The 26,470-nt window shown below is 39.4% G+C and overlaps 5 protein-coding genes across 8 annotated transcripts; 4 read left to right on the forward strand and 1 right to left on the reverse strand.

Moving 5' to 3' along the window:
- Positions 1 to 212: 212 nt before the first annotated feature.
- On the forward strand, positions 213 to 4,883 carry LOC131664225 (embryonic growth/differentiation factor 1). The gene is made up of 3 exons (XM_058935149.1): positions 213 to 565; positions 2,199 to 2,310; positions 2,370 to 4,883. Exons 1-3 carry the CDS (start codon positions 365 to 367, stop codon positions 3,191 to 3,193), a joined length of 1,137 nt encoding a protein of 378 aa, XP_058791132.1. The 5' UTR covers positions 213 to 364; the 3' UTR covers positions 3,194 to 4,883.
- An 807-nt stretch (positions 4,884 to 5,690) lies between these two features.
- On the forward strand, positions 5,691 to 9,556 carry LOC131664227 (uncharacterized). Of its 3 annotated transcripts, XM_058935154.1 has the most exons (14): positions 5,691 to 5,719; positions 5,821 to 5,928; positions 6,050 to 6,262; positions 6,350 to 6,535; positions 6,615 to 6,788; positions 6,854 to 6,978; positions 7,052 to 7,554; positions 7,630 to 7,832; positions 7,902 to 8,103; positions 8,171 to 8,380; positions 8,454 to 8,540; positions 8,638 to 8,922; positions 9,001 to 9,413; positions 9,532 to 9,556. In XM_058935154.1, the coding sequence occupies exons 2-13, from the start codon at positions 5,878 to 5,880 to the stop codon at positions 9,042 to 9,044; spliced, it is 2,283 nt and encodes a 760-aa protein (XP_058791137.1). In that variant the 5' UTR covers positions 5,691 to 5,719; positions 5,821 to 5,877; the 3' UTR covers positions 9,045 to 9,413; positions 9,532 to 9,556. The 3 variants fall into 3 exon arrangements, with proteins under 3 accessions (XP_058791137.1, XP_058791138.1, XP_058791136.1); XM_058935155.1 differs by lacking the exon at positions 5,691 to 5,719 and having other exon boundaries at positions 5,756 to 5,928; positions 8,171 to 8,384; positions 8,461 to 8,540; XM_058935153.1 differs by lacking the exon at positions 5,691 to 5,719 and having other exon boundaries at positions 5,756 to 5,928; positions 9,001 to 9,542.
- Positions 9,557 to 9,602: 46 nt separating this feature from the next.
- On the forward strand, positions 9,603 to 10,649 carry LOC131664231 (V-type proton ATPase subunit e 2-like). Its single transcript, XM_058935159.1, has 4 exons — positions 9,603 to 9,819; positions 9,888 to 9,935; positions 10,005 to 10,092; positions 10,307 to 10,649. The coding sequence occupies exons 1-4, from the start codon at positions 9,722 to 9,724 to the stop codon at positions 10,331 to 10,333; spliced, it is 261 nt and encodes an 86-aa protein (XP_058791142.1). The 5' UTR covers positions 9,603 to 9,721; the 3' UTR covers positions 10,334 to 10,649.
- A 197-nt stretch (positions 10,650 to 10,846) lies between these two features.
- Positions 10,847 to 13,858, forward strand: LOC131664229 (E3 ubiquitin-protein ligase RMND5A). 2 transcript variants are annotated; one of them, XM_058935157.1, is made up of 7 exons: positions 10,847 to 11,138; positions 11,488 to 11,771; positions 11,939 to 12,076; positions 12,151 to 12,449; positions 12,528 to 12,630; positions 12,698 to 12,852; positions 12,912 to 13,858. In XM_058935157.1, the coding sequence occupies exons 1-7, from the start codon at positions 11,003 to 11,005 to the stop codon at positions 12,991 to 12,993; spliced, it is 1,197 nt and encodes a 398-aa protein (XP_058791140.1). In that variant the 5' UTR covers positions 10,847 to 11,002; the 3' UTR covers positions 12,994 to 13,858. The 2 variants fall into 2 exon arrangements, with proteins under 2 accessions (XP_058791140.1, XP_058791141.1); XM_058935158.1 differs by having other exon boundaries at positions 12,930 to 13,812.
- A 154-nt stretch (positions 13,859 to 14,012) lies between these two features.
- On the reverse strand, positions 14,013 to 22,124 carry LOC131664228 (synaptic vesicular amine transporter). Its single transcript, XM_058935156.1, has 12 exons — positions 21,903 to 22,124; positions 20,546 to 20,684; positions 18,438 to 18,638; positions 18,086 to 18,242; positions 17,752 to 17,894; positions 17,059 to 17,241; positions 16,612 to 16,713; positions 16,363 to 16,537; positions 15,717 to 15,768; positions 15,168 to 15,351; positions 14,361 to 14,494; positions 14,013 to 14,267 (listed from the first exon to the last, which is right to left on the reverse strand). The coding sequence occupies exons 2-12, from the start codon at positions 20,658 to 20,660 to the stop codon at positions 14,199 to 14,201; spliced, it is 1,515 nt and encodes a 504-aa protein (XP_058791139.1). The 5' UTR covers positions 20,661 to 20,684; positions 21,903 to 22,124; the 3' UTR covers positions 14,013 to 14,198.
- Between the last annotated feature and the right edge of the window lie 4,346 nt (positions 22,125 to 26,470).

Below are 26,470 nucleotides of genomic sequence, written 5' to 3' on the forward strand. Positions count from 1 at the left end.
GGCGATAAGCTCGGGCAGGTAGCGCGCGGTAAGTGAGTTAGAGCAAGAGTGGCGACGGCCGGCAGCTCGGCCGGCTGGATGGCACGGCGCGTCGTCAAAGGAAAGAAGCGGCGGCGGCGGCGGCGGCGGCGGCGGCAGCGTCGGCGGCTCGCGCTCGCGCTCGCGCTCGCGGCCAAGTCGGCCCGAGCGACGCTACTAGTCGCAGTCGAGAAGCGGCGCTTACCCGAGCAGCACGGCTCTCCAGCAGGCGCTCGCTGCCTCTCCGCGCCGGATCCGCAAGTGCAGTGGCGAGCATGGCCAGGACGGCGGCTCGGAGCGGCCGCTCCCGGCGACGAGCCCACTAGTCGGCTGGCAGCTGCGAGGCATGGGCCGCGAGGAGCCGCGGGCGCAGCGGCACCGCCGGCCGTCGGACCCGCTGGTGCTGCCGCTGGTGCTGCTGGTGCTGCTGCCACCGCTGCTGGGCCCGGTCGGCGGGGCCCAACGGCCCCACGACCAGAGGCTCCTGGACGTGAGGTCGAGCATCGTCGAGGCGCTGGGACTCGCCGGCATCCCCGACGTGGCCAAAGTAAGCAGGCAAGCAACAGGTGTCTCTCTCCCTCGCTTTCCGCGCCGGTCCCCCGCGCCTCTCGTCGCGCGCCATCCGAGCCAAAATATTGCCAGCCGGCCGTCTGCAGGCTCGCGCGGTAATGAGAAAAGGCGTTGCGCGCGAGGCTGAATGGGGACAATGTGCCGCCGAAGCGAGACTGGCACGTAGCCTGCAGCACGTGCTCGCACGCGCTCTTGCCACTTTTTCATTTTCCATTATTTTTTTTCTCTTCTTTCTCTTTTCGCTCTTTCTTTTTTCTTCGAATTATTATTATGCGTCGCTCGTCGTATTGTGTGCGTCGGCGAGAGAAACTCCGACGAGTATATACGGCATCCGAAGTGCATTCGAGCCAGAGCGGATGAAAGACCAAAGAGTCGGCTCGCTAAAAGTCTTTGCATAATTAAAGAAGTAGCTGTGCTCGCGCGCCGCTGGAAGCCAAGTAGATGCAGTGCATCGGGAGGCCTGCAAGCCAGACGGAAAGGCAAACTGGCAAAGGGGCAATGTAACGCCGCGGCAGGCGAGACGCGCGCGCAGGCACTGGCGCACCGGCCGTCAAGCAGAACAATAACGGCGTTTTTCCCATTGTCAGCTGTCGCTTATCCGACTGCACGCGACGCGCGCGTCTTTCGCCGCTCATTTGCAAGTAACCCTTTGAAGCTGCCACTCAACGTCGCAGGCTCGTTGGAATCTCTCCGTCTCTTGTCATTTCCGAACGGATTCATTAACTCGCCAAGCTCGGCATTATCCTCGCACGCGGCGTTTTGCCTACAGTCTCCAAAATTACGGATAGAACGCTTTGGCACCTTCAGTTTGCTCGCGCTGACTCACTGGCGACTCGATGACTCATTCGCGCTAGCAGCGATTTCATTCCGTACCGTAGCGGACCTCCGCACCTCGGCTCTCGCCATGCCTCCATCCCTAATACGTACTTGGCCGGCCTGTATCTTCTTAATATCGCCGTTACCCTCGACGAGTCAACGCCAGCGAGACTCGGCTAGGTCTGGCAATTCACGAACGTCAATAGAGATTCGTCGTGTAGAATCGTCGCCGAGCACTTAACGATCGCGTGCCGACGGGAGATGCATCACGATTTATTTAGGTTTTATTTAGGTCAAGCAAATCGTTCCTTGTAGCTGGCATTCCTCCTTTCTCCGAGCTTCGTCGCCGCGTTGCTGCTGCTGCTGCTGCTACTGCTGCTAATACGCTGCTACACTCATCCCATAGAGAATTCACGCGCAGAGAGAGGGAGAGAGAGTAAAAGTGCAGGTGTTCGTTCGTAACGATGTCACGGGAAAATAAATGAAACGATCCCGGCGAATTATGTAAAGACTCACTTTTCGCTACATGTATTTCCTATGGGAATGTAGGCCAAGGTGGGTTGGGTCAGCGTCGTTAGTGACATACTAGATTTTCATTTCCAGCGCATTCCCGCGTTCACTCGTTCACTCATAATCGAAAGTAGCTTCGATCCATGCTCGGTTTTCCCGGCGACTCTGCCTCCGTTTCCATTGCCACTGGCAACAGCGAAAAGGATAGAAACGTAGCCAACGCATTTCATTCGCCGACTGAACGCCAAACTATCGACTTATTGGCTTTCGAACAACGATTGCAGGCGAACGTCAGCCAGGCGGAGTACGAAAGAGCGCACAACGAGTACCTGAGCAAGTTGCAGCGCAAGCGAGGAGGCGCGCACCGGAGGAGTCTGTCGGCGCTGCGCCCCAGCAGTAAGTCGTGTCGCCGCAGCCGAGCGACAGCTCGCGTCACCCGGTCCCGCTGATTGCAGGCATCGAAGCCGGAGACGGAGAAACGGCACCGGTGAGCCTGAGCTTCCCGCCGGGCGGAGGCGGAGACCGCTGCGGCCTGGAGTCGGCGCTGCTGCGGCTGTTGCTGCAGCCCCGCGAGCGCGACGGCGACCCCGAGCAGGAGCTGGAGCTGCGCGTGTACGGCGAGGCGCCGGACGGCCGCGGCGGCGGCCGGGCGCTGGCCCGCCTGGGCCTCCGCGGCCTCGCGCCCGGCCGGCCGCGCTGGCTGCAGCTGGAGCTGCCCGCCGCGGAGCTGCGCCGCCGGCGGCCGCTGCGATTACGCGCCCAGCTCGTGGCGGCCGCGGCGGCCGGCGGCTGGACGGCCCGCGGCCTGCGCGTGTCCGAGGCGGCGCTCAACCTGCACCTGGCGTGCGCGCGCGGGCCCGTGGGCCGGGCGCGGCGCAGCGCGCGCCGCGCCAGCGGCGTGGGCGAGCTGTGGTCGGTGCACCGCGGCCGGCGCAGCGAGTGCAAGGTCGCGGCCGGGCCCGGCGCCAAGAGGTGCTGCCGCCACGAGATGAGCGTCAACTTCAAGGAGCTCGAGGGCTTCGAGTTCATCGTGCAACCAAAGAGCTTCGACGCGGGCTTCTGCAAGGGGCGCTGCCCGCCGCGCTACAACCCGGCGCACCACCACGCGCTGCTGCAGAGCCTCATCTGGAAGGGCGACCGCAGCAAGGCGCCGCGGCCCTGCTGCGCGCCCAGCAAGCTCGCCGAGCTCGAGATCCTCTACTTCGACGAGAGCGAGCCGACCAAGCTCAAGGTCTCCAACTGGAAGGACATGCGCGTGCTCGAGTGCGCCTGCTCCTGAGCGGCCGCCTGCCGAGCCCCCGACAACGGGGCCCGCGCCCCGCCGCCCCGCTCGCGCCCGACTCGTTGCGGCTCGTCGAGGCTCGTCGAACCTGCAGTCCATCGCAGAGACTGTAAATATTGTGATATGCCTGAGCCGTTCTGTCTCGACTAATGACTTGAAATACTTACCGTCGCACCCGAACGCGCCTAGCCTTCGTACATCGATTCGCTCCACGGTTATTTGGTCTTCAATTGCAACAATTGCCATTTTCATACGGCGCGCGCTGCACACTATCGCCTTCGCGCGTCCTTTCATCAGGCGCTCCGGCATTAGACTGCAATTTACATTTCATTCGTGTACATTTCTGTTGCTTAATTCGTACGTTTCCGAAAAACGAGTACAACGCGTGAAGCGCACACTTTTCTATATTTGAAATCGCTCGCTCGATTTTTCTCTCGCGACTTGCACGTATTATATATACATAATACTCAACTGTATGTCCATAGTGCGCATACGAGGCCAGTTTTGGATCAATGCATATGGTTGTATTGCACATTTGGCGATGAGAGGAACGAAGAAAAATCAACGTCAATCGGTTCCTCGAGACTTTATTGATATCGAATGAAAGCATCTTCGGCAAACCATTGCATACGAAAAACTGCGCGGTACTTCCGTCCCAAAGTGGCAGCTTTGCAGTTTCGTCTAATTGGAAAAAGGCAAACGTTTTTGAGCCCGTTGGAGCCCGTTTGACCCCGTGTGCTCGTGCCGAGATCGAAGATGAAAAGCGTCGTTAAACGGACATTCGTTTCTCCGCTAGTGAAAGTTACGCGGGAGTTTGTTGGTTTTTACCCCGACGTCAGATTATACTTCGGTCCGACTTATTAACGACTAATCGAATGTTGGTACTTATAAGATCAACGATCGATAAAACTACATGTTACCTTAAAATTATCGAAACTCCTGGGCGCTCTTCTACTTTGTTTTAGGAATATTCATTTATGCTATACTATTCCAATCATATTGGTATCGGTACAAAGCTTGTACGCGGCATGTATATTCCATGTGTGAACTGTGATATAGATATTTATATAGCTGTATAGATATTTATAAGTATATGAATAAATAACTATAAATATATACATACATGAAATATATATAGTGGATTAGTAGATGTTACGCGCATTATTTTTGAGATAAATGCTCCACCGCGTAGGCTGCATTTCAATTTTATTTGAAAATACAAACCAAGCTTTGAAAACATTGTCGATAGCGTGACATCTTCAATGAATCAAGCATTGTAGTAAGCACAAAGTCAAACGCGTCATGAAAATCGTTTATGCGCAGTTCGAAGCACACTGATTTCGAACAAAAGCCGTTTGTGAGTCTAGATTTTTGTATATCACGCTTGTAACTAATTTATTATTTGTTTAAAGTACCATTTCTCAACAGGTGTGGTCGATCAACTATCAGCCAATACCTCACTCATGTATTTCTAAAGACATATAACGTACACGTCGTTGCACTGCTTATTCGAGAGAAAATAAAATCGTGTAAGTGAAGATGGCTTCACAATACTTTCTTGATGTAGGCAAACCGGTTAGACGTATGCTGTCACTTTATATACCTACAGCCGGTGCTGCCAATTCGTATAATTGATTTTGATAGTGAAATGTAAAAGAAATCGATAATAAAACCCTTCGTATGTTCTTCTCTAGCTATTTTTATTCTTGTGTTATTACATTTTCTAACTCTTTGCAGTTGAATTTTACACCATTAATTCAGCTAATCAATTCTAAGGGCAAATTCTAGACAAGGTCGTATTTATAATATATCCAGAAGCATTTGCAATCAAGATCGTGGACCTTTATGCTTTTCAAAGTGAGGGACGCCGTCACTGCTGGTCGTCGTGCCTACATACGACAGATTAAATCTTCGGCGATAAATCATCGCAATGATTAAGGAATGCTCACTGATATTAGAGTGGATAAACTAATTAAAAAAAGAGATGCAAAATCAGCAGCCAGTCCACCGTTGTACACACACGCTTCAAAGAAACTATCATCAAGTGTTTGTTTTGTACTATATATATATAATACAATGGAGATTGGAGAGGTCTCTGTCCGCGCCATTGATGTGTACCATGTATGTATGTATGTACGTACAAGTACCTATCTGTCGTTACTCCGCTTCTACAATGCTATAGCGTTTGTGAATCGTATATTTGCGATGATTGCGCAACTCTTCACACAATCTGAAGATAGAGCTCGACTATAATGTATCGGATAGTTAATTGATTATTATTATATAGGGACAAATAATCTAACTACTCTTTGTTCACTCAATTTTAACTAGTACTTTATAGAATTTAGCTCTTTAGTTTCATTTGCTTCATTAAATAGTAAATTTAATTTATTTTTCAAACTTACGCGCCAATTTCATTTCGGAGGAGAGATCTAACATTATCAGACAACTTCAGTATTTCAACGATGTAGAAAGTTAGGTTAGTAGCAAGCGGTTTGAATTGAACGGTTGCGGATATTTTTGGTATTATACGTTTAACGTTTGACGTTTGACTTCAAACATGTTTTTCCTTGTGATTTCTTGAAAAGTAACTAGGACTTCGTTCAAGGTTTATTATTTTTTAGTGTACTTCATTTTCAAAGTATAATACCGCCTAATTGCTTGAACAGTTTAGCTGGAAAATGTTGAAAACAAAGCAAATGAGAAATATTTTTCAACCCATAGAAAAAAAAGTAAAAATATCAACTTTAATAGCTAAATAAAATAATATATATTTTAATAGTGATTCTATTCGTTAATTACGGTTGAAAAAACATATTATAGACCTTATGAAAATTTTTTCTTGTTTTTCAGATTATAAAATTATCAGAACTCGTGAATAATAATGCTTTAGAACGTACAGATGAAACGATAACTGAATTGAAGAAAAGTATTCTTGATCAATTACAAACTCTGTCAAATAAACTTGATCATATTTCCGATGAAAACATTGATAATTATGGCGAATTGAAAATAAATATCACCTCTGTAATAGAAGATTTTTGTACTATCAACTTTGGTGAAAAAGTAAATATCTTATAAACTCTACCTGTACATTTTAAAATATTATCATTACTTTTCAAACTTTTTTGTACTACAAACTTATAATTGCAGATAAATGTTGGAGCACATCATTGTAACAATCAATTATTTACAGCTGTAATTGAACAATTTTTACATGTGTTACAAGAATTAGAGAAGTTTGAAACTTGCCCATTTAAACATAGATTAAAAGAGTGTATAAAATCTGTAAAAGACATGGGAGCTGCTCAAAAAATAGAAGATTTGACAAATATTAAAGTGATATTAACATTTTCTAAAATTCAATTTTTATAACATAACTTTTTCCTCTCAATGATATTCATATTTATTTTTCTAGGAATTAGGAATATGTATTACTGATATCGTTAAAATGCTCCTTCCTTATCAAAGGAATTTAATATCACATCTTCTATCTGAAAGACTAGCATTATATTGCAATCAACTGTATGCATCATTTAGTTTATTAGTCTTAGTGGTGAAAGAACAATATCATATTTGCAAACCTATTCATGTAAGTTTAAAGTGATTTTAAAAATTAATACTATTAAATGATGTATTTATTTATAACTTTTTTAGATGTGTAAAAAATATGTATGTGAGCGTATATGTATTTGTTTGGAATCAATTATAAATATCTTAGATTCTTCCCAACCTTCTGAAGAGGAAGAGTCTGATGAAATAGAGCAAAATTTTGTGTTTAGGTATTATTAAATCTGTATATTCTTTATGTAAAGCTTATTAATGTCAACTAAATATTTACATGCCTATATACAGGCTAGATATGGTACTAGATATGATTAAAATTTTATCAGAAAAGTCTGCAAAAGAACAGGTTGAATATTGTAAAGAGCTGTGGTTAGGAATTGAAGATGTGTTCACTCATGCAATGTCAATAGCCCAAATTTGTCAACCAAATAGTTTCAATGCAATCACTGGTAGTTGCCAAGCAGTATTGACTGAATATGAAAATTTGAAAAGGCAGCTTCAGTCAGATCCAACAGATCAAATAATGAATAATTTATTTATAAATACCTTAACAGATGCTCTTTATCGTCTAGAGCAAAAGATAAATATTTCAGTTTTAACATTGGTCATGGAAGTTTTTGAGGACCCTTTCAAAAAATTGAAAAAATTAATACAAGTCTGTGGTACAACTTTAAATGAAAGAGATAGAAAAAAAACCGATTTATCAACTGTTATTGAAGAATTTGATCAAATAGTAGATAAGTCAGTGCAGATTGGAAAATTTGCAGTAGCTTGCTGTAGAGATGGAAAGAGTAAGATTCCAGTTTGATATTACATAATTATTATTAATAAAGAATATTCTTTACTCTAATTTTATTATACTGTAGAAAATGCAAAAATTAGAAATTGTTTAGCGAGCTTTGAATCATTAGAGATGGAACTGATTCCTGCCACTATTGCATTTTACTTACATCCAACAAATCAAGAAATGCAATCGTGCGTCAAACTTTTGACAAATCAATGGCAAGTTGAAATGAATGATTTTCATCACAACATCAATTTGATAATTGATCCAGCTGCTTATTGCCAAGTAAAGCATTTTATAATCTTGAAGTAAATAAAACACGTTTTATACAATGCATAATTTGTTCATTTATAGATTATTCTTGATGACTTACAAATGCGGATTGATGAACTATCAAGTTGTTTAGATGATCATCAAGATATATCTCAGTCACAAGTTAAAATTATAGTCCAGCGGGCTTTATCTTTATCTAAACAAGTAGATGCAACAGTAGAAGATTTAGGACAAGCAAATATTAATAAATATACAGCTATGATAATGCGTGAATTCAAAGCTGGTAAAATTTACAAAAAAAATTAGTACCATTTTTTAAATAGTGTTATTTTATACAATTTCAATTTTAGCCATATATGAAAGTGATGCTGCACTAAAAAAATTTCTCACACGTAAAGCAACACCATCAGAACAACTTAGAGTTATTAAACGATGTGACTTGATGCTGAAAGTAATAAAAAGATTACTTCCTGCACTGACCACTATTATCAATAACTCTATTACAAGAAGCAGTTGCACTAAAGAACCAGCAGAAAAACAAGAAAATTTAAATGATTCAGGCATATACAAATTTAATTAAAAACTATTAATAATTCTTGACATTTTTAAATATTTTTATTAATTTTTACGCAGGCTTTACACAATTAAATTTTCCATCAAACATCAATAAGCTAACTTTGGATGAAAATTCTATGCTATACATTAGGACTCCATACTCTGGTAAGTTACTTCAATTATGCCTCTGAAGGGTCATGTTACACTAAAGTATAAAAAATATTTCCAATTTTACGAAAATTCAATGCAATATTTATTACAGTAAAAACTTGTAAAAAGCCAATTACTATTCAGTCTGCAAATATTACACCAAGAAATGAATCTGATGTTTCTATTTTGGTGCCTTATATTCGAAATGGTCAGTTAATACGTAATGAATGGTCAGTCATGTATAAAACTCCAAGTAAATCCAAACCAAATAAACAAGTACTGCATACATCTGTGATGAGAAAAAATGTATTAAGTTTCAGACAACATTTATTCAGTAGAGATACTATTCTCAAAAATGATTCAACAGATACCACTTTTTTCAGTTTTGACTTGTCCAGTAAGCATAATATAATAAAGTAAATTAAACATTATCGATCAAATACTCTATTTAATTGGAATATGTAATTTTCTTTAGGTATGTTAGAAGGAATTTCTAATCTGTCTGATACATTTAGTTGATATATAGAAAATGAATTTCTAATTTTCAAGAATATAGCTCTTACAGATAGTTTGATCTGTAGCCAATATATTGTTTTCATCAGTATATGTATAAAAAATACGTATAATTATGTTCAAATTGATTAAAAAAATTGTATTAAATTTTATCAACAAACTTGTTTGTAAGAAGTTGAATATATTCAAACTGTAATGCAAGTTTACTTGAGCTTCTTTTATCAATCGAGCATAAAAAAATGCGAGCAATGATATCCATGTAGATCGGATTATGTATATTGTATTTTGAAATTGTTGAGAAAATTAATATCTCTAACAATTATATTTATATTGAACGTTCTAAAAACATAATTACAAGAACGCAATGGAACGATGGTAATTTCTACACAGTCAGGTTTCAGAAACATATATTTTTTTAAATTTATTTAAATTTTTTCTACTATGTTAATTAATTTTAAAAACTTCGGATATAGATCCAAAGCTTTTTTTCTAGCTACCAGGGCGGCGCAGTGAACAAGACATGAAATAAAATGTATGCGCGACAAATATGCGCATTGCGCAAAGACGGGTTGTGTGCAGGTAGTCGTCATGTGACAAAAGCAGACGCCTTGATCGTATTAACAAGTTTGGATAAGACGATATTGTTTAGAATTTATCGCTTTAAAAAGTAGTAATTAGCAAATATGGGAGCATACTGGGTACCCGTTTTCTTTTTCACAGTATTTTGGGGTGCAGTTGGTATAGTATTGCCATTCTTCGTTCCTAAAGGTCCCAACAAAGGGTAAGTTTACTTGTAAAGATATCTTCTACAAAACAATAATTAATTGATTTTTCTCTTATTTTCGATAGAATTTTACAAGTTGTTCTAATGCTGACAGCATTTACCTGCTGGTTATTGTAAGTTGTCACTTATATTATTCTTATAAAGCTATGAGTTAAATAATTCTGAAAATTATTATTCACTAGCTGGTTATGCTGTTACATGGCTCAAATGAATCCACTTGTAGGACCAGTTTTAAAAAATAGCACAGTATTATTGATTGCCAGAGAATGGGTAATTTTATAAATAATATCTTATATTTCAATTAATTCAATAATTTTCAAATATTAGGTTATGTTCCGTTTTGTTAGTTTGTTAAATAGTTGATAGAGCAACACAAACAATAATACATGATAAAAAATTATTACAAACTTTTGCAAATAATTAAATGAGATAAATTATAATTAATTATAACATTTTTTATTAATCAACTTTATTTATTTTATAGCAATCTGTCAATCCATTCCTCTCATGAAACAACTTGAAGATTAATCCATAACCAAGTATATAAATATGTATAAGGAAGGATACTAGGTTCATATTTTTTGTGGTTGTCTACCTGAATGAATAAGTTTTAATAGCAAGTTAATTATGATAAACATCCATCTACAGTGTTACATTTTGATTTGTTGGCAATATAATACTTTTTCATTTAGTTATGTGGCAGACAAAGACATTGTAGTTTTTTCCAAATCTCGCAATTATTAATATGTTAATAAAATTATAGACATAAAAATTCACTGTATATACCTATGTGCATATGTGAGTAATATATGTAATTACTTTTGATTAATGTTTATGATTCAGTAAATATAAAATTATTCCTAGTCCAAATTTTGTTTACGCAGAAACCTTTGCATTGAATGATTGATATAAAAATGTAATTTAATGAATTTGGAGGCTATTGGAAAATTCAGAAAAAACATATACCGATTCAATTTTTTTATTGTATGATTGAGTAATTCATATCAATATTTCTTTTATTGGATTGAAGATTTTTTTATATATTCTGCAACAAGGAAAAATGAAATCTGGCAACGTTGCGGTATTGACGTCAGCTGGTGTATAATAGTGGTGGTGAAATGTAATCGTAAGTAGATTATAGCTGTATTCATATGAGCAGTGAGTAGTGAGAAAAACAACAATGGAGGCTTGTAGTGCTGTTGAACGCGAGGTTGATAAAGTCTTGTTAAAATTTGGAGCAATAAATAATCATGCCGATACAACATTACGTGATCTTATTAATCACATAGAATCTCTAAAAAAAGAATTAGAGGAAGGTATGGATATGATGTTTTTTGGTTAATATATTCGCCTATTTTTAAACAAAAGTTGAACAAAGCCTAGTAAACTTAAGAATTTACCTTTCCACTTAGTACTATTAAACTAGGCTAAAATTTTTATAATAAGTCAATCATTCGGAGTGCTTATTGTTTATTTTGATTAGTTTCTACTCTTTATTCCATCACAAGTATTTGCAATGCTGCCATATGAAAATTGTGTGAAGAAACAAATAATTCAAGTTTCCAAGAAACTAGGAACAATATAATAAATTAAATTGATTTAATATTCATAAAACATTTCCTTTATTATATGTTGAATTATTAATATTCTAATATTATTTATCAGCACCACCTGATCATGAACTGACATTAAATCAAATTCAAGTATTAAAACAAGCAATGACTAAGGCACGAGACACAGTTCAAAGACTGGCAACAGAACATCGTGAATTGCATAGCACTGTCTCAAGAGTAGGCAAAACAATTGACAAAAATTTCATAGCCGATTTTGCTAGTACAAGCAGAGAAGATGTATTTTCAGGTTCAGAAAAAACACATCTTCTTAATCAAGTCATTTGTCAGCATTTTTATCGTAAGGGAATGTTGGATATAGCTGATGAATTGGCACAGGTAATGTACACTATATATTATACTACCAGCTTGGTCTTTTACATTTGTAAATCAAAATAGAAAAAAGAGAATTTGACTAATGAAAATTGTCTTTATTAAGCATAATATTCTATTATTTGTAAAACATAAATTTTAAAAAATACTAATTTAATGTTTCATTATTTTAGGAAGCTGGCATTAAAACTGATGAAGGTAGAAAAGAGCCATTTACGGAATTAAATTACATATTAGATTGTTTGAAGCAAAAAAATTTAGAACCAGCTTTGGAATGGTCAATGAAGCACAGAGAAGCTCTAATTGCAAAAGTAAATTATTTTAAAATTATTAATATGCATTTTAGAATATCTTCAAGCTTAAGTATTTAATCACTGCTTTCTAGAATTCTTCCTTAGAGTTTAAACTGCATAGACTACAATTCATAAGATTGGTTCAGCAAGGACCAAGTAAACAGAACGAAGCTATTGCATATGCTCGAAAACATTTAACTCAATTTGTTAATCGCTATGAAAAAGAAGTTCAGTCATTAATGGGAACGTTATTATACTTACCTAATGGCATCCAGTCATCTCCTTATAGCCATTTACTAGATCCGGTTTTGTGGCTTGATATTCATGATTCTTTCACCAGAGAAGCTTGTACACTTTTAGGATTAAGTGTTGATAGCCCTCTTTCAGTTTGGTAAATAAAGACATTATTTTTAGTTATTTTATTATTCTTATGTAACGTAAAATCACAATTATATTGAATGAATTTCAGCATAAATGCTGGCATTACTGCTCTTCCTGCTCTTTTGAATATAAAACAAGTAATGCAACAACGACAAGTTGCTGGTATATGGAGTGGAAAAGATGAACTACCTGTAAGTTTTTTTTAATAAAACTATTAAACTAGTAAAGACAATTTTTTTCTTTTATATAAAATTTTAGATCGAAATTGATTTGGGAACTCTAGGCCGTTATCATTCTGTTTTTGCGTGTCCCATCCTGAGGCAACAAAGTACAGAAAACAATCCACCAATGAAACTAGTTTGTGGTCACGTTATCTCTCGAGATGCTCTTAACAAACTCACAAATGCAAATAAGTATGTCGTTCAGCAGAAGTTAATGATAAGTGCATTGATAGCGAAAACACTTTTTAAAGGAATCAATTTGTTTCCAGACTGAAATGCCCTTACTGCCCAGTGGATCAAAATCCGGAAGATGCTAGACTCATTTATTTTTAGTATACTGTGATAATATAGGATAGCGTATTTGTATAATACTTTAAAAGTATATTATATTCGCCCATGACTAGTATTAGATTTTTATTATGGTGCAATCCTAAAAGAAGTTTCAAATCGATGATGAATTAAATACTATTCACTGTCCAACATCAAATGCAAAAGATTGATTAATTACTATCAAAGAGAAACTAATTCTAATTTGGTAGGAATTTTCCAGTAATGACAGATATTTTGTAGATTTCAAGTTCTGAATTCGATCTTAAAGATGATAACTGTAAAATTTATTAATAATAAATTTTTTATAAATCTTAAAATATAATTCACTAGATCTTTTTGTTTATAATACTGATAATGTAGATTATATTTAAGGGGCAGCACAAAATTTACTCCAAAAATGAACGAAATTTTAATGAAGTAAATAAATTATCAGTATAACTTATTTTTACTTTAACCTTGCTGTATAAATAATATTCGTGAAAGATAATTCAATACTATCTGTGACACTTTAAAATGCATCAGTCATTATTGAAGAGGGTATAAAAAGTGTAATTTAAAAATACAAATATATTTAACATAATATTTCAACGACTACATTATGATCTAATTTATTAGAAAATGTGAACATGAATATGATTGAAATTATGAAAATAATTAAAGTACGAAAATTGTAAAGTGAAAAGATTGAGTAACCTTTTATTTATTATCGCCTGTTAATTTTTAAGAATCGAAAAACCTGTCTGAAAACCGTCTTTAAATATTTTAATAAATTGAAGTGAAGAATAATCGATAGAAATTCCAAACTGGAACGGTTAAAATCAGAACCTGTTGCCAGTCATTAATATGTATACATCTGAATCACCGAACGTGCGTATAAATACATATTTATCGCTTATACTTATAAATTCTTTGACAGCTTATATGTTTAATAAACAAGAATTTAATTTCATTATTAATAACAATTCACAACATTTTTATTAAATAAAGAATGATACAACAAAGTAATCAAACATATCGTATTCATTACGACCTTAATTGTCACGCTATACTTTACAATGCATAATTATTTCACATATTTATATAGGCTTGACATATTTACTAAGATTGATGTAAATAACAAATAAAATGAAAATTGTATTAGGATTTTAACGACATGGAAATCTACATTTTGCGAATTATTCACGATTCCACCTTTGAAAATTAGACGTTTATTGATCTTCTTCATCATTTTCATAAGACACGTACCGAACTGATGACTTTTCACCAACAATTAACGACTGTAACAATACGTAAAAATTAATTTTTGTAGATTTCTAGCAAATACGTTTCGAAATCAGAGATCTACACTCAATACGTTCACAGCTGCATACCTTTTTCTCTTCTTTAGTGGGTGGTGATTTCAAAAAATACATAAATGGCGCGTAAATGAAATTCAAGATAGCTATGCCAAAGAGCATCCATTCGAATCCTATAGTATTTACCAATGTTCCACTCAATGCTGGACCTGCAACCGGATTATAATTAAAAATTTATTTTCTAGGTATAGTATTTGCATCTAATATTGCTTTACCCATACTACTATTAATACTATTGTTAATTAACGTATAAAGGTTCGCATATTTACATTTATTTATTTTCGAGAGATATGACATGAATAACATCATGTTTTCAATTTCAGGAAAATCAACAACATAATACATATGATACAAGAATTTTTAATTAGATGAATGTTGTTGCTTATTCAGTTAGTGCACAATGTAATATATGCTGTAAATGAGTTGACAATACTAAAAATAAATTTCAATTTTCATAAATATATTTTTTTGTATTTCTGTACGTATAAAACCTTTTCAATTAAAACGCATAAATTTGCATTAGTATATTACATAAGTAATAGTATATTATATAATAGTTTAAAGAACTTTGAAAAGCCTTTTTCAAATTATAATATGACGTCTGATACTAAACAATCAATTGAGTGTAATAAAAAATTGGAGTAATAACGAAGTGCTGAAATAAAACAATTAGTATAAAAAAGGCTAGAACTATTTTTGCGAAGAAACGTATATAATTGTAAAGAACATTCTAAAATTTGGTCCTTTTTCTATTGCAGATAAATTTGAAGTGATTGCCGAGGATTTTGAAAACTCCTGTCGATTTTTCTAGATAATACAAACCTATAGCATAACCGAGACAAAAAGCTACATCCCCGATAGCGTAGACACTTCCATAGACAGCAGTATGTCTGATATCAACTAAATATCCAAGCTCAGGCATCATTGAGCTGTCAACCATGCCAATGGCAAAACCTAATCCGGCATTGGGTATGATCAAGTGATCAATGCTTCTTGCTAACGGTATCTGAAAATCAAAGGCACGCTATAGTTAACGTATCTGAAGAAATTCAAAAAGTGTTTCACTATTAATTATGTAATCAAGGCGATGCCCAAGTGAGTCATTTACATATTGAAAAATGATCGATGTCGTAGATTTCGTACGTTCGGAAATATTTCAAAAAATTTCACGTGTACGGATTATTTACGCAGTCGTAAATCAAAAGTTGAATGTAATTCTATAATCATGCTTATCGTCATCGATATTTAAGATATAAATCGAGTATTTAGTCAAAGAGGGACACTGATTTTATTCAGCGCGCGATACATAATTTGATATGTCTCAACTTGAATTTATTATTTATGAATGTAAATGGTTTGAAAAATACGTACACACATCAGACAAATACCAATGACAACAAGGCCAATGAGAGCGGCTAACCATCTGGAAAATACATACAGAATAGTCAAATCAAATGTCGTAAAAAAAACTCGTGCATTACTAAACGCGAGGAGAGAATATAATGTCAGAATTATCAACTCGCATAAGCTTACACCAGATCAAGGCATACGTCCCTGTCCCAAAGTCGATATAATAAGGGTGCATAAAATAGATATTCTAAAATATGACATTGAAAAAATTGAAAACACTTTTTCGTGCTCTCAAATCTGGGCTGCAAAGTTTCTAATATAATTGAAACAACCACTTCGTGATTTCGCATTTCCTGGCTTTAAAACAGTGAAATTCTCATTAATTATTTTGATATTAACGATACTTGAAAAGAAATATATAACTCGCATACAAATTACGATTAAATTATACAGCGCTCAATGCAACGATACATTATGGAATATTATTTTTACTAGCCTCATGATAAATTACAGCGATAAGGAAAGAAATGTAATTTTTTAAATAATTCACAGGCATACAGTTACACGGCAGGGTTATTATTGTTATGTGTGTCGAGTCGTGTTGTTAAAGTGAAGAAAGATTGAATTATGTCATCATCTTTTCAATATATCTAAACAGAAGTCTTACCTGCCCATTTTATGCCCTAAAGGTCCAAAAAGATTTGTACCTATAAGATAACTGATGCTTGCAGGTAAAAATGTAGCACCCTGTTTCCATCGACTGGCGTTCATAGTGTCCATCATCCAAATAGGTAAACTGGGTTCAAGCATAGCAATGCCCATATTTGCGAATGTTATTGCACCTTTAACGTAAATCATCTTTTAAATTTCCAATTATTCTTGGTATAACGTTAAAAGTTATAGTTTGATTAATTACCAGCCGCTAATATGATATAAGGATCAGTAACCAGTGATTTTAATGTCGGTGGTTCAGCCTCGGTATAAACAATAGTTGGCGGGAGGACCAAGAGCTGCAGTACTGCAATGTAATCGTTGATTTATTTTTTTTAAATGACGGAATGAATGCAGAAATTAAAGCGATTTATGATAAATTATGAATAAATATGTTATTTGTTATTTTAACGTGAATACAGTTGTTTACACACGGGAAACCAATCTTAATTAATAACACGTTGTAAAACGATAAAAAAATCTAACAAAGTATGATGATTAAAAAATTAAACATTATCAATCATTATTTTTCTAGATACTCGGAAGCTGCTCTGAGAATGATTGTAGAGGTGCCAAAGGCAAACAAGACTTAATGCAAAGTAATATCCTCGTCCAAAGTTACAAATTATTGTTATGGGAAATATTTACTAACATCCGTCGCCAAGAGCAAGTGCTGACAGTATGAGGAACGGTGCGGATTTGCCAACAAACTCATACATAATACCGCCAAATGGTGGCCCAATTAAGACCCCAAGGGCTAGGCCACCCAGTGCAATTCCCATAGCGTTTCCTCGCTCCTTGTCGTCTTGATAACGCTCCGCTAACATTCCCATTCCTGGTGCAAACGTCATTATGATTTTTATATATTTTTCATACAATAAATCTGGATGTGCGACACATATTGTAACATGCTAACAATTTGTATGACACGACAGCAAAATATTTTCTACATTGCGGCGTAAAATTATAAATTCTAATATAGATAATGCCACAAAATCTTTATCGTCTTAAAGTACTTCAAAAAGCTTTAATGCTCATCTTATACGTTCTGAAAATCTCTATAAGGGCACTATCAACGCAATATCAATTTATTGAAAAAGGTTACTTAGTACCGTGTTATAAATCATATTTATTCACGCATCCTCAGCTTACTCGTTAATTGAAGAATTTATATAGCAGTTATTTCCTTTTAATAAAAGAAAATCAAAAGCAACGCATCGCGACTGTTGCGAAGGCCAAAAGCGCCTTTTTACTTTTTAACTCTTCACTCTCGTACACTTTTCACTTTAATAATTAAAAGTAATCTGTCGTCTGGAAAAAATGTACTAAGTTAAAGCTTTGTTACCCGAGACACTAGAGCAAGACGAGCCAATGCCTTGAAGAGCACGTGCCAGGAATAATATCCCATAACTTCTGCCGAAAGCAAATATTAAAGTGGATAAAAACATGATCAAGAAGCCAGTAAACATGGGAATGCTGTATCCAATCCTGAAAGAAGAATAATGGTGTTCTTCACAAATAACAAATATGTAAACACACTGGCGTCTTTCAAATAATAATAACAACAGTAACAATAACAATAACAACAACAATAGTAATAATAATAATTCTTATTATTATTATATTAACAAGCGACGATGAGGCGTGCATGGTTAAAATAAGCTTTCATATATTATTACTTGTGCGTCAATGGCCCCACAATTGGATTAGCCAGTAGTTGAACAAAGGCTTTGGAAGCAAACATTACGCCGACAGCTACTGTTTCTTCAATAAGTTCTTGGTGCATTTGTTTATCTTCTTTGATTTTGACAGCTGTTTGATTCGCGGTTGAAGTCTCTTCCCGTATGAAAGAAAAATACCATTAAGTTATTATAGCGTTCGATATTTGTCTTCTACTTTACTGAAATATGAGATAGATTGCATCAAGAGTTCGGCAATAAAAGGCTTTCAAAGTCTGTTTCCCAAACATCGCATAGTCTGACTGAACAATCGAACGGGCCACGGCCAGTTTTCAGTAATATTTGTACTAACCCACAGACGTAGCTGTAGAAACGATTAACTCCAAAGCCTTGCTATTTGAGTTGTTCGAAGGGCAGTGACATCCAGGCAATGCCGTTGTAGTCGCAGTCAAGGTCTGCGTCGTTAATGGCTGATGCTTGCTTCCTTCGAGATGTTCGCTTAGAGTAGCATTTGGATGTCTCATGTCGTACAGAAACTCCGGTATTATAGGGACTGGAAATAACGATTGAAAGCATCATTGTGTGGCGAAATAAAAATCGCGGTAACCTAGTGGCAAATTTTTCCTCCTTGGATTTCGTTTGCTTCGGCGCAACAGCTGGGGTTTTCACGCCAGATACAATGTGTTGCTGATCGACTACAACGGCTTTTCAGCAGAATAAAACCGTAATTCATAGTGGCTTTCAAGAAATCTTTCACTTTGAGCGGTGATGAAAGTTGAATAGGTGCGCGCTACAGTTAATATATAGCGAGCACTCGAAATATTTTGGCGCGATTCAGTGGGCTCCTAAGATTTGTCGTTCAACATCGATTAGCCGAAGGTTGAGTCTAACGCCGAACGATGGGCGGATAGGATATTAATCGAACTAAACAGATGGCCCTCGCGCAAGGACGAAACTTTGACGTTATCTCCGTGATAAATGGAAGGCCCGGATTTAATTGTGATTCTTAGTTGTAGGCAAAGAGCGCGAGCGATGTGCGCGCGTGTTGACGCGAGTTCATTATCATACGTGAAAGCTCCTCGGAAGCATGACCACTTATCTAGATTGGCGTCGTGACAGATGAGGGTTCATGCGTTCTTCTCGGCTCTTGTTGAATTAAAGATAGACAGTGGCACGACCCAACTGCGATTGTGGGCTGCTGAAAGGCTAAGAGCTGGAAAAACGACATCAAGGGACCCACGCACAGGTTGCTCTTTATTTTATATATATATATATATATATATATATATATATTTATATTTATATATATATATACATATATATATATTTACTGCGCTAAGCTCATTCTCGGTTCGTTCGGTATAAGGAGAAGTGCCTTTTCTCGTTCTCTATAGTACTCGCTTCAGTTAGCCACTTGACTTTCAACATTATTCCCCTCTTTCTTTATATTCCCCTTCCCTTCTGCCTATCGATCTTTCTTCCCCCCACCCATTTCACTTACACACTCTATTTATCATTCTCAAAAACCTTCATTTTCTTCACGTTATTTTTGCGATCCCACATAGTAAAATGATAATTCCTCCATTCATTTTATTCTTTACACGAGTCCTTCGAACCAAACACATTCAGTGGATCACGCTTTGTGAGTAAATTTGTCGTTTGTCAAAATAAGTAGCTCGGTCTCCAATATTCATTGAAATGTATTAAATATCGTAATCTTTTGGAATTTTGAAAAAAAATCCACAAATTTTACTCGATGAAAATTCAAACCTACATAGTTTATCAGATTGCTGACTTGTGTTAATAATATATAAAATGAGTAAGATAATATGGAACCTGTCGCATAATAATAGAGGATGCATTAAAAAACGTAATATGCCAGTGCACAAGTTTGCGAGAAGACATCAAATTACGTTTCATATGTATGACAATTAATTTAAAAGGCCGTTATTAATAAATGGCGACACTTGAAAGTTAAAGAACAAAGTACCATGACCTCGTTTACAAATTCATTACGACTTGAAAAGTGCTTTTACACCGAAATGCTTGACCTGACAGCTAACCATTTCCAAAAGTACGATTACCTGCATCTTTCGTAATAATGGCCATGCATGCGTTAATAAAACAAGCGGCAAACGAATATTTATCATTGTTTATTGCAGACATCAAACAATATCCTTTTCGTTAAATGTTTTTAACGAGTATATATTCGAAAAGACTAATTTGTATGACACTTCCACCATGCACCAACTCAGTTTTGAAATCGAGGTATCGCATGGCGGTTAGTTTACAAGTTTAAACATTGAGGTAGGTGTGATACATCAATAATTTTCAAGACTAATTAAATGACGGACGAAAAGACACGAAAGAAAATTGATATTTCGAGAAAGTAAAAAGTTAGCCATAGTTCGTCTCGCTCAACGCTGAAACCTGATTTCCAATGAAAAATGTCATACTTACCAACAGTAGTGAGTAACATGTTATCAAGCAACAGTGCAATGGCCACGATCACGAGTACTAAGCTTCTCGATTCTCGGCAACGCTGAAGCCAACCATTCCATTGTTCTCCTGCCATTTTCTCGAAATATTTCCTTCGTACCTATTGGCAATTAATGTACAATAGATAATACTTGGCTGAAATATAAGATATCAGAAGCGAAACTGCAAGTGGGAATGACAATTTTTGTGCAATTTGATTTCAGGCAGTATCATAGTTCACTATATATGTCGATCACTACAAGAGTAATTTTAGTGGATACCATCTAACGCGATCGAGACAAGTACAAAGTTAAACAAGCAAAACCGCTGTTCGAGAGGGTGTCATAGAAACGTACACTTAGTCGGAAGCACGCGAGAAGAGTGTTTCATTGGGTCAAAGTTACGCGGGGTACGACGATCCGCGACGAGAATGATCGAGGACGCGAAGATGGTCCAAGCCGTCGTGGACCGAAGCATGGATCGACGATTGCCCGTTCGATTGTGGCTGATCTCGTCGCGTAGGCAGCAGAGCGTCGAAGTGTCGCGCGAAGTCGACGGGAAACGCATAGCAAGCGTATCGAGCGCGTTAATTGGACCGCGCGGCGAGCTGGCGACCGTGTGGGCGGAGATCACTTCATCGGTCCGCGCGCGAGATGCGCGAGATCAATGGCGCGGTTCCGAGCGCGACTGGCGAAATCAAAACTCGCAGCTGCGCGACGTCACAGCCCAATCCACGTCACTCAGCCCGCGCGCTATCGGCCACTCTGTCACCACTTGTCTCGACGTGGTGTCGAGTCGCCAGCGGCCAGCGGCTCGCGTCGGCGGGGCCGACCACGCACGGATCCGACGAGAAGTCGAACAGCCTAACCGAACTCTGTAGCCAGAGCGAGGGGGAGAGTATCGAGCTGACTAATTGGCAATTAGAGAGGCCGTCGGAGAACAAAGGCCAAGGAAAGAGGAGTCGCACGTCCGTCCGCAGGTCCAGCGAAATTTCGACGATACGGCAGCTGGTGCCGACGCGAAGTTATCGACACGGTAAAACTTGAGCAACGGGGCCGAGCTCCCGGCGATGAATCAGCAATCAGAGTGGCGCGCTACAGCCGAGTGAAAGGCGGGAGGCGGGCGACGGAGCAGTTGTCGTAGCAAGCGGCTGCGTTCTCGAGGATCGCCCATGGCACTTGGCTCGGGCCAATTAGCTTTGGTGGCGCCGCGAGAGGGCTCACGCAGATTGGTCCGTAATTCGTTTACCGATACATCGCGCCAGTCGATCGAACGGGCGGCCACTCGGCGTCGTCCGCTGTCGCGACGCGGCGCGGCCGAACGGAGAGGAGGCACTCACGCTGCTGGCTGTGCGCGCTGGTCCAAGACGGGGCGAGAGCGAGAGTCAGGCAGGCAGGCAGGCAGGCAGGCCCAGAAGAGTCAGCGGGCGATGGGCACGGGCGCACGTAGCATCGCCGGCGCGGCCGGCTGGGTCGACGGTGGCGGCGAGCGCGCCGATCAAGGCTCCTCGGCTGGCGGCGCTCCTCGGGCGGCGAGTGCTGTTCCTGACTCGCCTGTTGCCTCTCCCTGCACTGGCGCGCGCGCGGCCGCTCGCACCCTGGAGGCCGAGCCGCGGCGCGCCGCCCGAGCGCGCATGCTCCCCGAAGCAACTCGTGGTTGCCTCGCACTCGTCCCCGCTGATCCGCGCCCGGCCTGCGCGCAGCCTCCGTTGCCATTTGCCCGAGCCCTCCTGCAGATTTCATCCCCCGCCCGTCCCGAGCGCGCCCCCGCCCCGCCCCTCCCCCTCTCGCGCTGCCCATTAATTATGCGATTACCAATAATAAACCATCTCTCTCTCTTTCTGCCTTGTGCTCTCCGCGGCGCCAGGCGCCGTCAATAAAGAGGCAGTGCTCGAGAATGCGGGTGGGCGCTAATGGGACTCGCCGACTATCTTTTATACGGCCGAGGAATCCAGATCTCTCCGAGAATTCTCGATATGAAGGCTTCTCGCCGCCGCCGCCGCCGCCACCCCCAGCGTCGACGTTTTCCTCCCAATCGCGCCTCTCCTAGATCCGCTTCCCCGACCCCTCAGGCCTGCCTGTTGCGCTCTTTATTAAAACTCGCTCTCGGCTCGCCGCGAAATTGAAGCGACGCCTTTGTCACGACGTGCTCGCCGCTTCCGCAGCCTCGCCCACAGCTGACTCTCGGTTCTCGCCGAGGGAGATTGTTCTCCCTCTGTCGTCATCGACCAATTACGGGTGGAGAGGGAGGGGGCCGACGACCCTCGCGCGAGCCTACTCCCTTGTGTCAACTGGCTCCACCGCGACGAACGGCGAGTGCTCCGCGCTCGTGCCTCACTCGGGGCTCGAGTCAGTGCTCGTGCCGCGTTCTCTCGACGTGGATCGCTCTGCATCGCGAGCATTCATCCGCGAATGCCACCTGTGGCCTACTGGCCCGCCACCTGCGCAGTCGACCGACGCCGCGGCAAAGTGGGTGTGTGCGTCGCGCCAGCAGCCCAGCGCGACGCGAAGCTCAGTCCACGTTTCGAATGCGTATAGCCGCGGCGAGCGTTTCCCTTGGATCGCGCCCGTTCGATAAGTTCCGACGTCTTGCTCCGCTGCATTCCTCGCGCTCCCTCCCACATGACTCACGATTGGATGCCACCCCGTCGTCGCGTACTCGTGCGCGAGTGCACGGGAGCGGCGACGAGTCCTCTTATCTCGAGCAACCACCCAATTCGGCGGAGTGCCAGAGGAGACGTACGCGCCCTCGCTGAGGCTGCCCGCATGCATGTCAATGTCATGATTTTTCCGCGGCAGGACTCGTCGCTGCCACAAGTCGGCGGCGACTCCCCGTCAGTGATCGTCGTTCTTAGCGGCGCCGACGTTCAATTATGCCAAGCCTATAGCTCGTGCCGGGAGTTTTACGATTTGTTACTTGATCTTTTACTTGATCTTCAGAGTATTTCACGCTTGTCGGCCCTTATTCGCTCGATAGGCGTAAAGTGGCACACACACACACACACGCACACAGACTCATGTATATGTAGCCTCAAATTACATACCAAGTATATACCGCTGATTTCGATAGTTATCTTATTGACCGGCCTAAGCGTGTCGTATACGTGATTATCGATAGTGAAGCCAATGCGCAAAATCTAATACTTCTTTGGCCATTGGACTTGCGCCTTTAACAAGCAAAAAGTAAGCAACTTGCCGAGGACCGTGCTCTTTTTTATTTCAGCTAATACTTTTCATGGGTGTGTCTGCAGTTAAATCCAGCCAAAGTCATCTTTCATGCGCCGTCGTAATCACAACAATCATTTGACGATACGTCGAGCCAAGTGAACAACCGATCACATCTGACCTCGGCGCAATCCGAAGAACGATTGTTGAATCCTAATGGAATTCATTCGCGTCTTTGTTTTTATTCTGCTGATTTTGTGATCAAGATCTTCGCAGCTCGCAAGACTCCGAGTAGCGATTCTTTCAATCTTGTATGCAGGCCCACCTATAGGAGCGGCCCGCAAGTTTTCGCTATTGCTACTGAGCTTCCGAATATTTTTTCAATATTTCAAGTATTTCATTCGTGTTTTTGGCTCGATCCAATGGAGTGGTCAATCGATATTGCAGATTCTCAGTTTTTCGAATTTACTTTTGCAGCTATAGCTTGGATCCGGCTCGACCAAGCTTCAACTCCAAATGCTCGCTTTTACTCTCTAAACTTTCGCCTAAACCTGCGAACAACTATCGGTTCGAATTATCTTAATTAAATGAAATAGTATGTGTAAGATTTGGCCATAATTCCGAAATTTTCATTCGGCAATGCGACTCGGTGAGCTGAACCACTTCTACAATAATGTTTAGAAAATTACGATCTTGAATTCACGTATACAATTAAGCTGTGTGAAATTTTGAACAAACGGGCCGTTTGTCGCGTATAGGAAGCAATTTGTTTTTCCAAGCACATTTTATTTGCACTTTTTAAATAATTTTTTAAATGGCAGAAAAATTGTCTCAAATAATCCACGTAAAAATTGCTTATTTTAAGAATCATAGAGATCATTTAAGAAAATTAATTGAAAACCAATTTAAGACTTTATTTCATATTGTACACTGCACACATAGGTACTATTAAATTGATAAACCATGTAGTTAAATAATTGGTCGTCTAGTTGACTCGACATGACAGAATAAAATATTTTAATGAAATAAATATGTAATTTTTGAGTTAGATTTAACTCTGGAAAGCTGTACTGTTTTGACCTCTGCCTAATATAATCTCTAAGCCTAAAATTTTCAGGCCCCGGTCCCATAGGTATGTACGTACAGATGCGGACGGATACGGACGCGAATCGCAATTCTAGTAACATCACTAAAAATATCTAGTTCGATTATTTAGTACCAACACTAACGGTAGTGAGCAAAAGTGACTGTTGTTTAGAACTGTAGCGCCGAACGTACCACATTTAATGATCGCCTATCTAACCTTTACATTATTGCAGTCTATAAGATGGCAAATGATAGAGAATTCATAGACTTTCAACTACAATTAGTGGAATTAGACCTTAATTTTATGAAAGTACTTGAATATATGAGAAGAAGAAGAAAATAAATATAAATGATATGTATTAATCATCCCAAAAACTTTTTTTTCATTAGCATACTCATCAATAAGCAATATTCATGAAAATTTGAAAAGTAAATTGTAGACCTGACATTTGAACATTAAATGTGGTACGTTCGGCGCTACAGTTTTAAACAACAGTCAATTTCACTCACTACCGGTAGTGTTGGTACTAAATAATCGAACTAGATATTTTTAGTGATGTTACTAGAGTTGCGATTCGCGTCCGTATCCGTCCGCATCCGTACGTGTACCTATGGAACCGGGGCCTCATTTTCGGATTTTGATAATGATCTATAACCTATAAACCGATTTGAGCAAAAACGGCGCGTCGTTCGAACAAAATTTTTCGAAAACCTATTGTTCTGTGTCATATATAGCGCGGAGACAAATTAAATCATTTAAGATTAAACATCTAACATTCTCAAAGCTATAGGTTTTCCTCTTTTCTCTATTCTCATGGATTCCCAGTATTAAGATATTTGGGCATCCAATGCAAACTTTTATTACTTTACCATCCAAACTTAACAGTTTTTTATTGTTATCTAATCGATAATTATCCAGTTGTAGTTGGTAAACTGGTGCTAAATTATAAATAAAATAATAGAAAGTTTTACATGTTTCAATTACAGCGCCACTAGTTTAATTTTGGTTAACACCCATATAGCTGCGCATCAAAATTGCGCACAATCATACAAAGATAATCCAATTACATGTGTACAATTTCGATTTTTAACTCAAATTAATTACTTATTTGTATGTTCATAAGTTAATTAAAATATGTATAGAGCAGATTAACATCAGAGAAGTTAACGTTAAGACTGTAGCGTGCAACAAAAATGTTTAACCTAACTAAGTTTAAATCTAATTATTAACCGCAATAATAACAAAAGAAAAAGCATATGGCTATCATTAAAATGTAAATATATAAAACATCTGATATCGATAACCACCAACTTATAGCCGTACAACATTAACAATGATCTTTTTTATTGATTTATTTCCTGCATAAAAAGTGGCCTACTTGCTTATCACGAGCTATATTTCTTTGATGTATAATTTCTTTTTTTTTTCATTTTGCAGATCTCATGTAGAGATTTGAGTAAACTAAATGGCGCCCAGATTAATTGAAGAAGTTGTCGAAAATTGAAGTGAAATTGCTGGGCATGTAGTCGAAGAAAGGAGCGGTTGCGGCATTTTTGAGCAGACAATAGACAGTAGATAGACGCGAGACGGCCGGTTGACTATATCAGCTGTTTTTGCTGTAGCAGCCGAAATTTACTTTGGGATCCTATGGATCTT

The sequence above is a fragment of the Phymastichus coffea genome, unplaced genomic scaffold (assembly GCF_024137745.1).
Source record: "Phymastichus coffea isolate CEN01 unplaced genomic scaffold, Cenicafe_Pcof_1.1 PCOF00043, whole genome shotgun sequence".
NCBI lineage: Eukaryota > Metazoa > Arthropoda > Insecta > Hymenoptera > Eulophidae > Phymastichus > Phymastichus coffea.

Coding starts and splice junctions, on each gene's coding strand:
- LOC131664225 (XM_058935149.1), top strand. CDS start 365: ATGGGCCGCGAGGAGCCGCGGGCGCAGCGGCACCGCCGGCCGTCGGAC. Junction 566..2,198: donor GCATCCCCGACGTGGCCAAA/GTAAGCAGGCAA, acceptor CAACGATTGCAG/GCGAACGTCAGCCAGGCGGA. Junction 2,311..2,369: donor GTCGGCGCTGCGCCCCAGCA/GTAAGTCGTGTC, acceptor CGCTGATTGCAG/GCATCGAAGCCGGAGACGGA.
- LOC131664227 (XM_058935154.1), top strand. CDS start 5,878: ATGTTGAAAACAAAGCAAATGAGAAATATTTTTCAACCCATAGAAAAA. Junction 6,536..6,614: donor AAGATTTGACAAATATTAAA/GTGATATTAACA, acceptor TTATTTTTCTAG/GAATTAGGAATATGTATTAC. Junction 8,381..8,453: donor AGAAAATTTAAATGATTCAG/GCATATACAAAT, acceptor ATTTTTACGCAG/GCTTTACACAATTAAATTTT.
- LOC131664231 (XM_058935159.1), top strand. CDS start 9,722: ATGGGAGCATACTGGGTACCCGTTTTCTTTTTCACAGTATTTTGGGGT. Junction 9,820..9,887: donor CCTAAAGGTCCCAACAAAGG/GTAAGTTTACTT, acceptor TATTTTCGATAG/AATTTTACAAGTTGTTCTAA. Junction 10,093..10,306: donor TATTGATTGCCAGAGAATGG/GTAATTTTATAA, acceptor TTTATTTTATAG/CAATCTGTCAATCCATTCCT.
- LOC131664229 (XM_058935157.1), top strand. CDS start 11,003: ATGGAGGCTTGTAGTGCTGTTGAACGCGAGGTTGATAAAGTCTTGTTA. Junction 12,077..12,150: donor GAGAAGCTCTAATTGCAAAA/GTAAATTATTTT, acceptor ACTGCTTTCTAG/AATTCTTCCTTAGAGTTTAA. Junction 12,450..12,527: donor GATAGCCCTCTTTCAGTTTG/GTAAATAAAGAC, acceptor AATGAATTTCAG/CATAAATGCTGGCATTACTG.
- LOC131664228 (XM_058935156.1), bottom strand. CDS start 20,660: ATGGCAGGAGAACAATGGAATGGTTGGCTTCAGCGTTGCCGAGAATCG. Junction 17,895..18,085: donor GTGGGGCCATTGACGCACAA/GTAATAATATAT, acceptor TTCTTCTTTCAG/GATTGGATACAGCATTCCCA. Junction 14,495..15,167: donor TTGTCTCGGTTATGCTATAG/GTTTGTATTATC, acceptor ATCCGGTTGCAG/GTCCAGCATTGAGTGGAACA.